This window comes from Amphichorda felina (assembly GCF_050947745.1).
Source record: "Amphichorda felina strain 45539 chromosome Unknown scaffold_4, whole genome shotgun sequence".
In the NCBI taxonomy this organism is placed as follows: domain Eukaryota; kingdom Fungi; phylum Ascomycota; class Sordariomycetes; order Hypocreales; family Bionectriaceae; genus Amphichorda; species Amphichorda felina.
Window position 1 is genome coordinate 2,694,281 of NW_028145046.1, and position 14,259 is coordinate 2,708,539.

The window sequence follows — 14,259 nt, forward strand, 5'->3', positions numbered from 1 at the left end:
CTGCAAAATCAATACCACAAACGCCCGCTGATAATTCACAGTTTGACTCCTGGGTCTATGAAAACTAGGAGTAATTTCCGAGCCATGGAGATCGTCAATTCCGCCTTGAGACATGATGTGGCGAATAACCGTTAGGTAGGAGATACCAGGCATCATACTTCATACGGCGCTCCACCTTCGCCAAAGATCAAGTGAGGCTTTCGTTTCGCAAGATCGAGGATCGTGACTGCAAAGACACCATTTGCCCACGCGAACCAGCTTCGCGTGTACTGGGATGCGCGGTTAACATCAATGCTCTCGTGGATCAGGCCGAGCTTGGACGAGGTGAGGACCAGCCGGATGCACTCCTTGATTTCCTCGTCGTCATCGGAGGTCTGCGCCTGCATGAGAAGACTCATTGGCCAGGCATTCTTCAAGCCAATATGGGGTCCTAAATAGAGTTAGCTACCGCTATCCAATTATTTCCAGGGCAAGTGTTCAAACTAACCTCCAATACCCTTAAAGTCCTTACCCCGGAGGTAATAGGGGTTTCCAGATTGCTCCAGAATCATCTTCCTCGTGTTCTGGTAGATAGGGTCGTCCACGTCGCAGAAACCCATCACAGGCAGAGCGAGGAGCGATGGGTAGTTGGCATCGTCCATCATGATGGATGACCCATACCCGTCAACCTCGTACGCAAAGACATCGCCGTACTTCTTATTCTTCACCACCCCGTGTTCCAAGACGCCATCACGCAGCTGATTGCTCCACTTGTCCAGGTCAGCAGCCAAAGCCGCCTTGCCAGCTGCTTTGAGCATAGTAGATGTGCGGTTCAATTCCGTGGACATCATGGCATTGGCAGGAATAAAGAAGCCTAGGATGGTCGCGTCATCACTCGGCCGGAACGCTGAGCGGACCAGCCCTGTGCCGCTGTTGAGTGGGTTCCCCATCCCATGCAGATTTAGTGTCTCCGTCCCCGTGTCTGTTCTCCGCTGGAACGTATACTCGTTCTGCAACAGCCGACCGGTTTCCGGGTCAAACGTCGGCTGGGACTGCTGCTTCAGCACCTGAAGCAGCGTGTCGACCGCGAGGAACCATCTCTTGTTCAGAAACTCGGTCGATCCGGTGTACTCGTGGAAGTCGTTGCCTAAGGCGAGGAAGTGCGCCAGCGAGTCGAGCTCGTACTTGCACTCAAAGACTGTGTTGGGCTCGTAGGCGGGGTGCACGACGTCCTCCTGGCCATTGTTGGAGACGGGCAGGTTGCTGATGGGCGGCGGCTGGAAGGCATTGCAGTACGGCGACTGGATGACGAACTCGGACTGTGTGTTGATGGCGCCCAGGAGCAGCTGGAATAGAGCTGGATCCTTGTTGGCGAGTCCCTGGTAGGGGCGCAGCTGGTTCGTCGAGTCGCGCAGCCACTCGGCAATGATGTCCCCTGTGATGATGAACGACTGCGGGCCCTGCCACGCGCCATCATCCCCGAAAGCCTTGAAGCCCCCAAAACGGAAAAAGCCCGTGTCCTTGGAGCCCTGTGTATGGAACTTGACGGTCGTGTCGGTAGTCGAGGGGAACGTGTTCTCAAATAGCCGTGCAAGGTCGGGGTCCTTGATCCGCGAGGTCACATCCTCAATCACCTTCTCAATGGCTTCGGAGTGAAATGTCCGACATCGCTTCTCGGGTCGTTGATATGGCAGCGCAAGGCTGCCTTTCGACAGTGGTCCGCTGTTTGGGATCAGTAAAGGGCGTCGGAGCTGTGGAAGTGCGCCCATCAAGGCAATGACCGCTTCGCTTACTGTGGATACCCCGAATAAGAAGCGTAGTCGGGACATGCATCGCGGTACCTGCCAAATGAATCTTGGTCGGCGGCGTTGACGAGACTGGATGCGCACAAGGCGAGGAAGCTGGACCAGAGCAGACGCGCCATTGCCTTTTCCGATGGCCTGGACCCGACTTGCTGCACTTCCGAGTAGTCCGTGAGCAAAGTTTAAGGTAGCTCAATCAACCCAATGGGCTAGGAGCATGTCGTAGTAATGTAATGTGATGCATGTGTCGCGGTCGGGAACACTTGTTGAACCCTGCTCTATTGGCCCCCAGTTTTTGAACACGCCTGACGTGCCAGCTACATCACTCTGGGGTTTACCCAAATTGGAAACCTCCGGAACTGAGGCCTCTCAAGCAGAAAGCTTCGCGCAGGTCACCGGTCTGTCAAAAATAAAAGCTCTGTATTAAAGTTAGCTATGCTCCCACTGGAAAATCGAGTCCTGCCGGCCATTCATCTCCATCATCTGGCCCTTCGTGCCCAATCCTCCTTCGCCTACTAGTATCTATTCAAAATGGCCAAACCGACGAGATCCACGGGAAGGGCCATCACCTTCTCCCTCTTTCTAGTCATGGCTACCCTATACTTCTGGCTTGCTTCCTTCGTTCTTCCAGGCGGCGGCGGCACATTGAACCTTAGCTTTGGCAGCTTGTTCTTCCTGCTCCTCCTCGTCATCCTCCAGTTCTTCCTACTCTACCGCATGCTCTCGTCATTACGCGCCTTCCCCTCAATCACTGAACGACTCGATGTCTTCTTCTACGAGGACCGCTGCGGCAGCTTTGTCCTCGCGGTCATGTGTGTTGTGTGGTTCATGTGTGCGTGCTACGCCACCCTCTGCGCATATTATACCACCCGCGTCATTGGGGTGCACATTCTAGACCCGCCCGAGAAAAAGGGTTGGGAGTGGGAGAGCCTTTTCTCAGAGAGCGGACATGTGGAGGAAACTCTCTTAGAGTTGTTCTGTTTATTCTCGCCGTTTGCGCTTGTGGGATGCGTAGGCTGGTTTGGTTACACGGCGGCAATGGGCTTCTGGAGGGTCGTGGCGCCGAAGAACAGCGACTATACCAGGGTGGCACAGAGGTTGGATGAGGAGCTGGGGGATGATTGGGAAGTATGGGAGATTAAGGGAAGTGGACGCACTGGGCGGATACGAATATAGCATACCTGCCTATAGGCCTAGACTAGGATCTTGGAGGCATAATGAGACAATGGTACATATATGCAGTGATTTACTATTTAGTATCAAAAGAGGGTATCTATCATCGCTCGCCTCCTCAACGCCGGGGTCCATATTCGGATAGGTTAGCGTGTAGGTACCTATCCAATGACCCGCCTACCAACCCCAAGTCCGACTCGATGCAGTGAACACTGGAGGCTTCCACTGGATCCGCGCTGGGTCGATGATCCTCCGCTTCTTCTGCATCGACTTCTCCCGCTGTTTAATGAGTTTCTCCGGAATAACAATCTTGTGGTCGCTCCTATGGTACACCTGCATCCTAAGCGCTTGTAACGTATGCTCAACATCCTGTGTTGTCATGGCAAGCGAAACCGAAATGGCCTCTATCGTGGCCTTCTCATCCCTCTCGTTATACCCGATCAGGAGGTCCAAAATGTTCTCTGACCAGTACTGTCGGTAACTCAAGAGACCCAAATCCGACAGAGGCTTCTCGGGGGATCCTAGCTTGCCCTCGATCCTAGACAACTCATACGAGAATTGAATAAGCAGCCGACCAAACCCTTTTCGCTGGTACTGTGGCAGCGTCAGGATACAAGCCACATTGTAGCCATCCGCGCTCTCTTTCTCCTTGGAGAAATATCCCACAATATGGTACCCCTTGTCAGAAGGCGTCGCCATGACGTAGAACAAGAAGGGGTCCACGTCGTAGTACAGCGTTTTGTGGTCCAGAAACATCTTTGATAGCAAGCAGAGGTTTCTACACCATGTCCGTTGACGCCGTCCGTCGATTTCAAAGAAGGAGACGTAGTCGTCGCGGTAGATCTCGTTGCCTGGTGGGTGTTGCAAGGTACACTTCCGTCGATGTCGTGTGAAGGCGAACTCGTCGCCATAGTAACCCAAGCAAAACTCGCAGATGAAGATTACATCTTCCTGGCTGAAAATTTCCGGGTAGGGAGAAAAGTACCATGGGAATAGGTCGTGTCGCCCAAATTGAACCTTAGAAATGTTCCGGATTCGCGATACTTCGGTCGGATTCTGAGTCATAGAGCCCGATGTCCTTAGCTTCTCAATCTCTTCCTCTCGGTTGAACCCATTGATAGATTGCTCTTTCTTGATGTCCCCATCCTTTTCATCGGCTTCCGTGTCGTCTGCTACACCGGGTGTTGCGCTCGGCTCTATGCTGTCGCGGTTTTGTGTATCCCCATCAGGGCCGAGAGACAATGACTTGCGCTGGTCTTGCGACTCGACGAACTCTGCGACAAAGTGATTAGCGACTTCACTAACTAGGCTGAGCTAGGCGGGCCTCAAACCTGACCACGGGTGCGGCGTCACGGACTCGGACGCAGCGGACTGTTCGCGCTTCGACGGCGGCCGCTTCTGGGCCTTCTTGGACACCTGAGCTTTCTTCTCGGTGGCCTTCTTGGTTTTGGAATCCTTTGTTTTCTCCGCCTCGGGTTTTGGCCATTCGACGTCGCGCTCGAAATCAATGCGTGTGACGGGGACCCATTCGTCCAGTCGCTTGTTGAAGTTGTCGAAGTTACAGTAGAACTGCTTGCCGCTCTTGGTCGTTTTGATACTAAGGATCTCGGCGCGACGCGGCAGCCCTTCCTTCTCGACCCATGCGATGCATCCGGTCTTGAGCGTCTCAGGCGTCGCCTTGCCCATTTCCTTTGGAGTGTCGGACCCTACGGCCGCCTCTCCGCTAGGGCCACCAGCCGCCATGATGGAAATCGATGGCGCGACAGTCGTATTTGATGGGATCTGATATGCTTCGTAGCTCTTCGAGGTAGGTAAGGAAGGGTTTGGAGGGGTCTGGGGCAGAAAGTTGGAAACCTTCTTATCGGAAGGCGGTCAAGGAAGAAGACAAAAAGAGCGAGACACAAGCACCGCAAATATGACGGGGATGTCCCCGCACTTTTTCGTCAGTCGCCACCGCCGGAACCGCTTATCAACACCCGATAAATGTAACTTTTCATTTCAAGGATACATATTGCATCTGAGCCCGCGCAGACTTACACTCTCTCACAGCAAGTTTATACTGGCGCGGGAAGAGAGTCGAAATCAGTCGTGCATGGCCCTGGACAAAGTCGAACTATACTCGGATTTATGAAAACAACCGGGCACTTATTTTGGGAACAATATCATGGCAGAGCTCTCGTCTAACTGGAAGAAACTCCAAGCAAAGCTCAAGGCCGAGTCGGGACCCAAACCGTCACTGAAACGAAAGTCTGAGGCTCAACCAGAAGTTCGCCAGAAGAAGCCCAAGACTTCTGAACGTCCCCCCAGGAAGACGATATCCAACTCGACAGACACAAAACTGTCATCTTCTCGTCGCTCCATGGGAAGCGTGCACAGCTCGAACATCCAGCAGCAGCCCAGGCATGGCGTCTCACCGTCGTTAGCCCTGTGGGCTGCCGACAACGACGTTTCTGCTGAAGCTTTGGCTGAGGCCTACAATCTGGGTGCCAAGAACCCGTCACTAGCCCTGACATCGGCAAAGGACAAGATCAACCACGGCCTCTCTGAGGGACTCGAAGTCGGCAAATATGTGGCCATCGACTGTGAAATGGTGGGAGTCGGTACGGGAGGTTACGAATCCGCCCTAGCAAGAGTCAGCATAGTTGATTTCCACGGGAATCAAGTCTACGATTCCTATGTTAAACCGAAAGAGCGCGTGACGGATTGGAGGACCGCCGTCAGCGGTATCAGCATTAAGCAAATGCGCTTTGCCAGGGACTTCGAGGAGGTGCAACAGACAGTTTCTAAGCTTCTGGAAAATCGCATGCTCGTGGGGCACGATCTGAAACATGACCTGGACGCCCTCAAGCTGAGCCACCCAGCACGGGACATTCGAGATACGGCTAAATATCACAACTTCAAGAAGTACGGCAACGGTAGAAAGCCAGCACTCAGGACATTGGCCCAGGAGATTCTGGGAGTCGAAATTCAGTCAGGCGCCCATTCTAGTATAGAGGACGCGCGAGTCACGATGCTTCTCTTTCGGAAGCACAAGTCGGGCTTCGACGTGGACCACGCAAACCGCTACACGCCAAAACCACAGACAAACGGAGCTGGATCCGCGAAGGGCAAGAAATTTAAGAAGAAGCGGAAAACATGATCTGGTATAAGAATGTAGACCAACGAACGGTCTCTCCGATGCTAAGGTACAGGTTTCGGTTCTGGAATATACTGTTGAAATTTTTTTCCCCAAGAAAACACCGTCATATCTCGTCCAGCCGTTAGACATCTCAAATGGGGATCCCCTCCATCAGCTCGAGTGCGCCTTCTCTTCCAACCGTTATTATAACATCACCCAATGTCTTGGTGATGAAGCCGGCCTCACTGTACGTAAAGTAGTACTGCCGCGAGTTAGAAACATTTCAACATGTGCATTGCATATGTGGAATACCGACCTCCCACTTCCTTCTGAACACCTCAACGCCTTCTTTGGACATCTCTGGATGTTCCCTCAGGAGCGCAGGCTTGATCTTGGTGTCAAAGTTTCCTAGAAAGTTCTCCTTCCACAGCCTGAGCGCCTTGGCATAGTGGCCTCCAATATTCTCGACCTTCTCAACAATGAGAGTCCCTTTGGACTGTTGGGTGATGTGATTCAATAGTTCCGTAATGGACGGCAGGTAACCCCCTGGAAAGATGTAGTGGTTAATAAAACTGGCCAAGGCGTCAGTACTGCCCTCAAATAGTGATGGGGAAATTCGAGGCCTTACTCTTCTGATCCGGAATAGGTTTTGTGACGGCCCTCCGGCATGGTGATGCATTGGAAGACGGCGATTCCTCCATCATGTTTCAGAAGGCGGCTCATACACTGGAAGTACGTGGCAATATATTCCTGTCCCACGTTCTCGAGCATCTCGATCGAAACGATCTTGTCGTAGGGCTTTTCGGGAACAGGAATCTCGCGATAGTCCATAAACTCCACCTCTATCCGGTCTTCTAGTCCTTCGCTGCGTATGCGTTCATCAACGAAGAGCTTCTGTTCCTTGGAGAGCGTCACGCTCGTTACCCGGCAGCCCGTGCTCTTGACTGCCTCGATGGCAAACGATCCCCAGCCTGTCCCAATTTCAAGTACATGGTCGCTGGATTTAATTCTGGCGCTATCGATGTGCTGCAGAAGCTTCCTTCTCTGGGCCTCCTCCAGCGACTCCTCTGTTTCAGGCCCGTCACCACACTGCTGTTGCCATATTGGGCACGAATATGTCATTTCTGGGGAGAGGAAGGCGGCAAACATCTCATTGCTGATGTCGTAATGCGCCGAAATATTCAACGGAGCGCTGGATAGAGGGTTGGTAGATCGTGCTAGAGCCGAGATGCCCGAAGCCAAGCTCGAGAACATGGTTGTTCCATTATTCATATGATTTCGGTTCACGATGAAGAGCTGGGTTTTGTGTAAGCGGTGAGGGAGCTAGGTGAAAAAAAGGGGGGTTTTATGGTGAGCAACCTGGAAGAAGGAGGTCAAGTCCTGGCACTCAAAGTCCTCCAACATGTAGGCTTCAGCAAAGCCCATATCTGCGAAGAGAAGAAGACGGACCCAAAAGGACTCGTTTCTGACTAAAATCTTAGCCCTTGGAGTTGCATCCGCTCGCCGAGGAAGATGGCTGTCGGTGATCTGGTCATAGTCACTTAGCTTGTTTGAAAGCTTCTCGCCGAAGACGTATCTCATCTCGCCTGGCCCGTCGATGAGGATAAGAGTCCCGACTTCTATCCGGTCTAGAATGGAGAGGACTGCTGATTTGGCAAAGCCTACAGCTGGGCCCCAAGTCAAGCCTCCAATGGTGCCTCTCACCATCTCGGTGCCGCGGGACACGGGGCCTCTGAGAGCCTCTGGGAGGGATAGTAACGGTGCCATTATAGTTTTGTTTATACCTGGAGTTTGGCTATGATATTTGGGATTCAACTGAAGGGATAAGAATGAGCAAGTTCAACTAAAGCACCTTGTTAGGCCTTAGAGACCGCATAAATAGGAATTGAGAATGATCAAGGACAGAGAGGATGGGCTTGGGAATTAGGAGCACCATGCCTGCCGGGGCCTGAATGGGGAGACCAGAATGCTGGTTTAAGACATTCCGCTAGTTCTATCTTAGGTACGGTACAGAATCGTTGGTCTAGGTTCAATCATTGATAAGAGCACACCTACTACATACTACGTCGGTTTGGGATCGCTTCTATCTACTTCGGAATTTGTGCAAACCTTCCGTGGATGTATTCGCAAATGAGGTCTCGATCTGGACATGAGATGATATGCCTGATTTCCCAATTCGTCACGCTTTGCAAGTCACTGGCGGCGATGGTCGGAAAATCATCGAGATCTGGGGATCGAGACGAAGGCTTTGGCGCCAGCGCCTGGCAGTCTCGGCGTCATTGATCCCGTCGGTGTGCATGTAATGTATTGCAGTGGAAATGTGCTAGCTGCGCCAAAAGGCAGTCAGTGGTGCTGCATACGGGCTCTAACTCAAAAGGTCATTGAAGCCGATGCAAGCGAGCGTGTTGCCAGGTGAATCGTGGCGCTTTCTCATCGGATAGGGCATGGTCGCACAATAAGCCGACACTGCAGAATTGGTCATTCCGCCATGGACTTTTCTGCCTTCACCGCTTCACAAGTTCACACTAGTACTATTACGATACATGAGCGAATTGTATTTAGTTGCAATTATACGACTTCTATATTTAAATACCGCTACCTCTGCTTATAACGGCTTCTTCTGACTGCGAGGGTTGCGAGGGTGCCCTTGACTCTGAGGTTTCCTTTGACTGCGACGGTGCCTTTAGCTACGTACAAGGGCTGCCTTTGATGTCTCAAATTATAACTGAAGCATTAACCTCAATCAAAGGTAACACCAGTACTGCTAGAGCTGGAAGCGTCAGGGGCAGCCCACACATGTAGTTAAAGGCAACAAAGGCAGCCCTCGTACACAGCTGTATAGGCTCAAAGTGTATTAACTTACGTAGTACGTACGTACCTACGAATAATATTACTACTAGTGTTTAATAATATGGTCTCACTTAATATGTATGTAATATGACCGCTGCACCTTTTGGGGTTGAGCCAAAAATGGTGTGTCGTCGATGTGTTCCTATGAATACCTACTCCGTAGTTACCTTACATACCCGTACTTACACGGGCAACCCCCGGGGCTTTTTGGAGGCGAAGGTGCTAGCTAGACAGGCTCTCGACCGAGCATAGATTCCTTCCTGAACGCCGGAATCTTTCAGGCGGTCGGGAAAGATCTTAATGCCCTTTAGAGACCCTGTCTACGCCTTTTGTCGTCTCCAAAAACGGGGTCGCCTGAGGAAGTAGTACTACTAGGGTATTAGGTATGTCGTACGTACCTAGAAGCACCACCATCGGGTTTTGGGGCCGGGGGTGGGGGAGAGAGGGAGTTTTCGTTTGGAAACTTTGGGTACGACACCCCACTTCCCATCTTATCGGGTCTCCTCACCTTATCAGGTATCTCGAGCACTTTACGCGTCTAGGCGCGTCTTCCGGCCAGCCTGCAGAAAGCACCGAACAATGCGAATTGGCCCTTTGGTCTTGAATAACAATTTTCAGATCGCCATAAACCACAATGGCGCAGCCAATCCTATCCATTGAAGAGGACAAGGCCAAGTTTAACACCAAGGCCGTCGCCAACCTCCTCCCATGCTGCGTCCATCATGACGGCCCTGTCGACCCCATCGATGCCTATTGGAAACCTACCGCCTCAGAAGGTGCGTCTAAGCAGGGACTCTATAGTGTATAGTGTTAGCCACTGACTCCAAGATAGATGGCATGAACACTGCCTACTTCCGTGGCCGAAAACTTCATGGCAAGACGGTAGCTCTTCCAGAGCAGTATCGAGGCGTCGTCGTCGAACGCAAGGCGAATGAGCCGCAGAACCCCACGGAGGGTGTCGAAGACAGAGATGAACAGATGGTAGAAATTGGAACCATGAAAGTCACGGCAGGCTTTGACGAGATAGTAGTCTGGGGGCATGAGGAGGTTGCCAGCGCAGAGACGGATCTGTATATCAGGAGCATCGAGGAGTGGCTGCAAATCGTAGAACAGGTATGTGTGCTTGATCTATCTCTGTCTTTTGTTTTCGACGATATGGGAGACTGACTTTATAGATCCACTCGTATCTTCAGCCTGATGGTAAGGCACAGAAGTGAAGGCGTGGGAAAGCAACTGCGCATACGACATGAACATACAAAGCGAAAGCGTTACAATGACACCGATGATCAAACGCCCCTATGCAACGGAGAACTACGATAGGCTTAGTTCCTAAGTGGGCTAGTTGAGCGCTTGGCATCTAGTTTGAATGGTCCCGGCGGTGCCAAAGGATGTGATCGCGACCCCAAAGAGCTCGAAAACTAGAATGGATAGGAATAGAAGGGCCGCTATTCTTATCTGGACAGTATGGCACAATAATAAAAGTGACAATGGCTCGGGGGTAACTGATTCTGGGCCCTGAGGGTTGAGTCGAAGCTACCCAGCTTGGAGGTGACGAACCAACGGGTACGCGGGACAACGGATACATATTCGAGAAGCATCAATATCAGAAATTTTAGTAGAACTATTTGAGTATATCAAGTCAACCTGGAAGTCTTAAATTGGAGATCGGAAGGATCCCATTATGAGCAATGTTAATAGTAATGGGGGGACGAGGTGCACCAAAACGGTTAGCCCCATGCAATCAATTAAAGACGCGTTAGAAAAGCCCCTCGACGCGTCTCTGACCGCGTTTTGGACGCGCTCTCCACCTTTGATCTCCTCCCTCAACTTTCACACCGAAATCCCACCCGATACTGAACATTTGCAACGACGACATCCGCACTGCTTCGGAAGACACGAAAAAAATAACCGTCGTCGGTCGTGCAACACACAATCCACAATGGCGGCTTCAAGCGACGCCGGATATCTCATGTCCGACGCCCCCTCCCGCCCGGCAGGGACTCCAAGGGGGGGAGCGCTGGGCTTTCCTTCATCTTCCTCAGCCAGGCCCCGAGGGCCGCCGTCAGAGAGCCTTGGGGCAGCAAGCGACATTGACGAGGATGGCTTTGCAGACGACCAGGTTCCTCGCAGGTCCCGGAAACCTGACGCTACCAATGTCCCCCCCGTAGAGGACCAGGTGGGTAAGATGGCTCAGCGGAGCTTTGAGGATTTTCTCGAGAAGTGAGTTCGCACAGTCGAGTACAGCCAAGGTTACGACTATATGCTCACATTTATTTCCAGCTTCACAGAGGACCCTCTAGCTTCAGGTGTCCCGGCGTCAAGTGCCGTCACCACCGACAAGTACTACATCGCCCAGATCAAAGGCATGCGCACATACCAACTTTCCACCCTCTACGTCGACTTCAGGCACGTCGAAGCCTACCAGAACGGCAGTCTTGGCGACGCCATTGCCACCCAGTACTACCGCCTAGTGCCCTACCTCACCTCCGCCCTCCACAACATGATCGCCAAGTACGAGCCACAATACTTCCGGGAGCACCGCCAGCCTACTACCTCAAGCAACTTGACCACTTCGGCGGCAAGCCATGCTGGCTCGTCGACTCAGACGGGGTCGCGTCGCAACAATGAGCACCAGCAGACAGACAAGCTGTTTTCCGTGGCTTTCTATAACCTACCCCTCGTCACTCGGGTGCGTGCCCTCCGATCCTCCAATATCGGACAGCTCCTCTCCATTTCTGGCACTGTTACAAGGACATCCGAAGTCCGTCCCGAGCTCTCGCTTGCCACATTCGTTTGTGAGGCCTGCCGTGGAGTTGTCACGAACGTGGAACAGACCTTCCGCTATACTGAACCCACGCAATGCCCCAACGAGCTCTGCCAGAATCGCATGGCATGGCAGCTAGATATCCGGCAGAGCACCTTTGTCGACTGGCAGAAGGTCCGTGTCCAGGAGAACAGTTCCGAGATTCCCACAGGCAGTATGCCCCGAACAATGGATGTTATCATGCGCGGTGAGATCGTCGACCGTGCCAAGGCAGGAGAGAAATGCATTTTCACCGGTGCCCTCATTGTCGTCCCCGACGTGAGCCAGCTCGGCCTCCCAGGTCAAAAACCAACTTCAATCCGTGATGACCGCGGTGGTGCCCGCGGAGACGATGCTGGTGGCAGCGGAATTACTGGACTAAAGGCTTTGGGTGTGCGTGACCTCACTTACCGTCTTGCCTTTCTTGCTTGCATGGTGACTCCGGACACGACTGCAGCTGGCCAGTCGGGTGCAGGCAGCGCTGCTGACATTGTCAACGCCTTAACACAGAACAATGCATCCGATGTTGAGCAGTCTGTCGAGGAGGCGCAGTCCGGCGTGCTGGCATCCATGAACACTGCTGAGATCGATGACCTGAGAGCCATGGTGCACGGTGACCGCATCTATTCCCGTCTGGTGAACTCGATCGCCCCCATGGTGTACGGCCACGAGTATGTTAAGAAAGGCATCCTCTTGCAGCTAATGTCCGGTGTCCACAAGACGACGGCAGAGGGCATGCAGCTTCGTGGCGACATCAACATTTGTGTTGTGGGCGACCCCTCGACCTCCAAATCTCAGTTCCTGAAGTACGTCTGCTCCTTTGCGCCCCGAGCTGTCTACACCAGTGGCAAGGCCTCATCCGCTGCTGGTCTTACCGCGGCTGTGGTCAAGGACGAGGAGACAGGCGAGTTCACCATTGAGGCCGGTGCCCTTATGCTTGCGGATAATGGAATCTGTGCCATTGATGAGTTTGACAAGATGGATATTGCCGACCAAGTTGCTATTCACGAAGCCATGGAACAGCAGACTATCTCCATCGCCAAGGCCGGTATTCATGCGACCCTCAACGCCCGCACAAGTATCCTCGCTGCCGCCAACCCCGTCGGTGGCCGTTACAACCGCAAGACGACGCTCCGTGCCAACATTAACATGTCTGCCCCTATCATGTCTCGTTTCGACCTCTTCTTTGTCGTTCTCGACGAGTGCAACGAACAGAGCGACCGCCACCTGGCAGAGCACATTGTGGCCATCCACCAGCTCCGTGATGAAGCTGTCGAGCCCGAGTTCAGCACCGAGCAGCTCCAGCGGTATATCCGCTTTGCGAAGACGTTCCGGCCGGAGTTCACGCCCGAGGCTAAGGAGGTACTTGTGCAAAAGTACAAGGAGCTGCGTGCCGATGACGCACAAGGAGGCGTGGGGAAGAACTCGTACCGCATCACTGTGCGTCAGCTTGAGAGTATGATCCGTCTCTCCGAGGCCATTGCCAAGGTCAACTGCACCGAGGAGATCAGCCCTGAGATGGTAGTTGAGGCATACATGCTCTTGCGCTCGAGTATCATCTCGGTCGAGCATGATGATGTCGAGATGGACGACGAGGATGCTGCCCAGGAGGACGCTGAGACTTTGCGCCGTGCTGCTGATGCCGCGGCGGGCCAGAGGGCCGATACTGCGATGGACGAGGACGAGCACCCCGACGGTGCATCCCGCGAGAAACGCAAGTACACCATGACGTACGACACGTACATCAAGATGGTGAACGCATTTGTCCAGCGTATCAATGACGACGAGAGCGGCACCGGAGACGGCGTCGAGGGTGAGGAGCTCGTGAACTGGTACCTGGAGCAGAAGGAAAACGAGCTCGAGGCCGAAGAGGACTACCACAGGGAGAAGACCATGGCTACCATGGTCCTCAAGAAGATGGTCAAGGTGAGTTGCTTTTTCCAAGTCAAATTACCGTGACAAATCACCATGCTAACATTTGCCCAGGAAAATATCCTCATGGCTCTCCGTGGCGAAGGCCTTACGGACGACTCAGGAGAAGGCAGCTCTGCTGCCGCAGCTCGCATCGTCTATGTCCTCCATCCCAACTGCGCCGTAGAGGAATACTAAACAGAGCATATTCGGCGCTCATCTATTGAGAGAGCTCAAGGCTAGAAAAGCCAGCTTGTTTGGATGAATGTTATGAACCAGATCACGCGCATGATTTAAGGATGGAGGCAGGGCATGTATGGAAGGAGTCTGGAGTTGCTAATATCTGCGAGGGTCCCATATTCAACTTACACATAATACGTATACGTACCTATAGACGCAGTATGCACCTGTAAAGGCGGGTGTATCCGTACAACTCCTTGCATCACACGCTTGATCCTCGTACTAGGGTATCCATCGCCAACTCGCAGCGGTCTACATCATCAAAGTCACAGTACTAGGGATGAGAGCGTTTCCGCGTAGGTATTTCTGTAAAGTATTGACTATTCCACACAAGCGTGCACCAATCCAGTCATGTAACCTCAGAGTGTTCGGGCCTGTAAGCT

The 14,259-nt window shown here is 52.7% G+C and overlaps 6 protein-coding genes across 6 annotated transcripts; 3 read left to right on the forward strand and 3 right to left on the reverse strand.

Annotated features, from left to right (window-relative positions):
- Positions 1-152: 152 nt before the first annotated feature.
- Positions 153-1,903, reverse strand: ACO1O0_004625 (glycoside hydrolase family 125 protein; the record flags this gene model as incomplete). The annotated part of the gene is made up of 3 exons (XM_083194064.1): positions 153-430; positions 488-1,701; positions 1,773-1,903. The coding sequence occupies 3 exons, from the start codon at positions 1,901-1,903 to the stop codon at positions 153-155; spliced, it is 1,623 nt and encodes a 540-aa protein (XP_083051012.1).
- Positions 1,904-3,131: 1,228 nt separating this feature from the next.
- ESA1 (NuA4 histone acetyltransferase complex catalytic subunit ESA1) lies at positions 3,132-4,697 on the reverse strand (the record flags this gene model as incomplete). The annotated part of the gene is made up of 2 exons (XM_083194065.1): positions 3,132-4,228; positions 4,286-4,697. 2 exons carry the CDS (start codon positions 4,695-4,697, stop codon positions 3,132-3,134), a joined length of 1,509 nt encoding a protein of 502 aa, XP_083051013.1.
- Positions 4,698-5,118: 421 nt separating this feature from the next.
- REX4 (3'-5' exonuclease) lies at positions 5,119-6,093 on the forward strand (the record flags this gene model as incomplete). The annotated part of the gene is made up of 1 exon (XM_083194066.1): positions 5,119-6,093. The coding sequence occupies one exon, from the start codon at positions 5,119-5,121 to the stop codon at positions 6,091-6,093; it is 975 nt and encodes a 324-aa protein (XP_083051014.1).
- Positions 6,094-6,355: 262 nt separating this feature from the next.
- On the reverse strand, positions 6,356-7,839 carry ACO1O0_004628 (uncharacterized protein; the record flags this gene model as incomplete). Its single annotated transcript, XM_083194067.1, has 4 exons — positions 6,356-6,644; positions 6,701-7,368; positions 7,432-7,804; positions 7,832-7,839. The coding sequence occupies 4 exons, from the start codon at positions 7,837-7,839 to the stop codon at positions 6,356-6,358; spliced, it is 1,338 nt and encodes a 445-aa protein (XP_083051015.1).
- Positions 7,840-9,556: 1,717 nt separating this feature from the next.
- On the forward strand, positions 9,557-10,139 carry ACO1O0_004629 (ribonuclease H2 subunit C; the record flags this gene model as incomplete). Its single annotated transcript, XM_083194068.1, has 3 exons — positions 9,557-9,698; positions 9,755-10,035; positions 10,098-10,139. 3 exons carry the CDS (start codon positions 9,557-9,559, stop codon positions 10,137-10,139), a joined length of 465 nt encoding a protein of 154 aa, XP_083051016.1.
- A 722-nt stretch (positions 10,140-10,861) lies between these two features.
- Positions 10,862-13,834, forward strand: MCM6 (MCM DNA helicase complex subunit MCM6; the record flags this gene model as incomplete). Its single annotated transcript, XM_083194069.1, has 3 exons — positions 10,862-11,142; positions 11,203-13,651; positions 13,712-13,834. 3 exons carry the CDS (start codon positions 10,862-10,864, stop codon positions 13,832-13,834), a joined length of 2,853 nt encoding a protein of 950 aa, XP_083051017.1.
- Between the last annotated feature and the right edge of the window lie 425 nt (positions 13,835-14,259).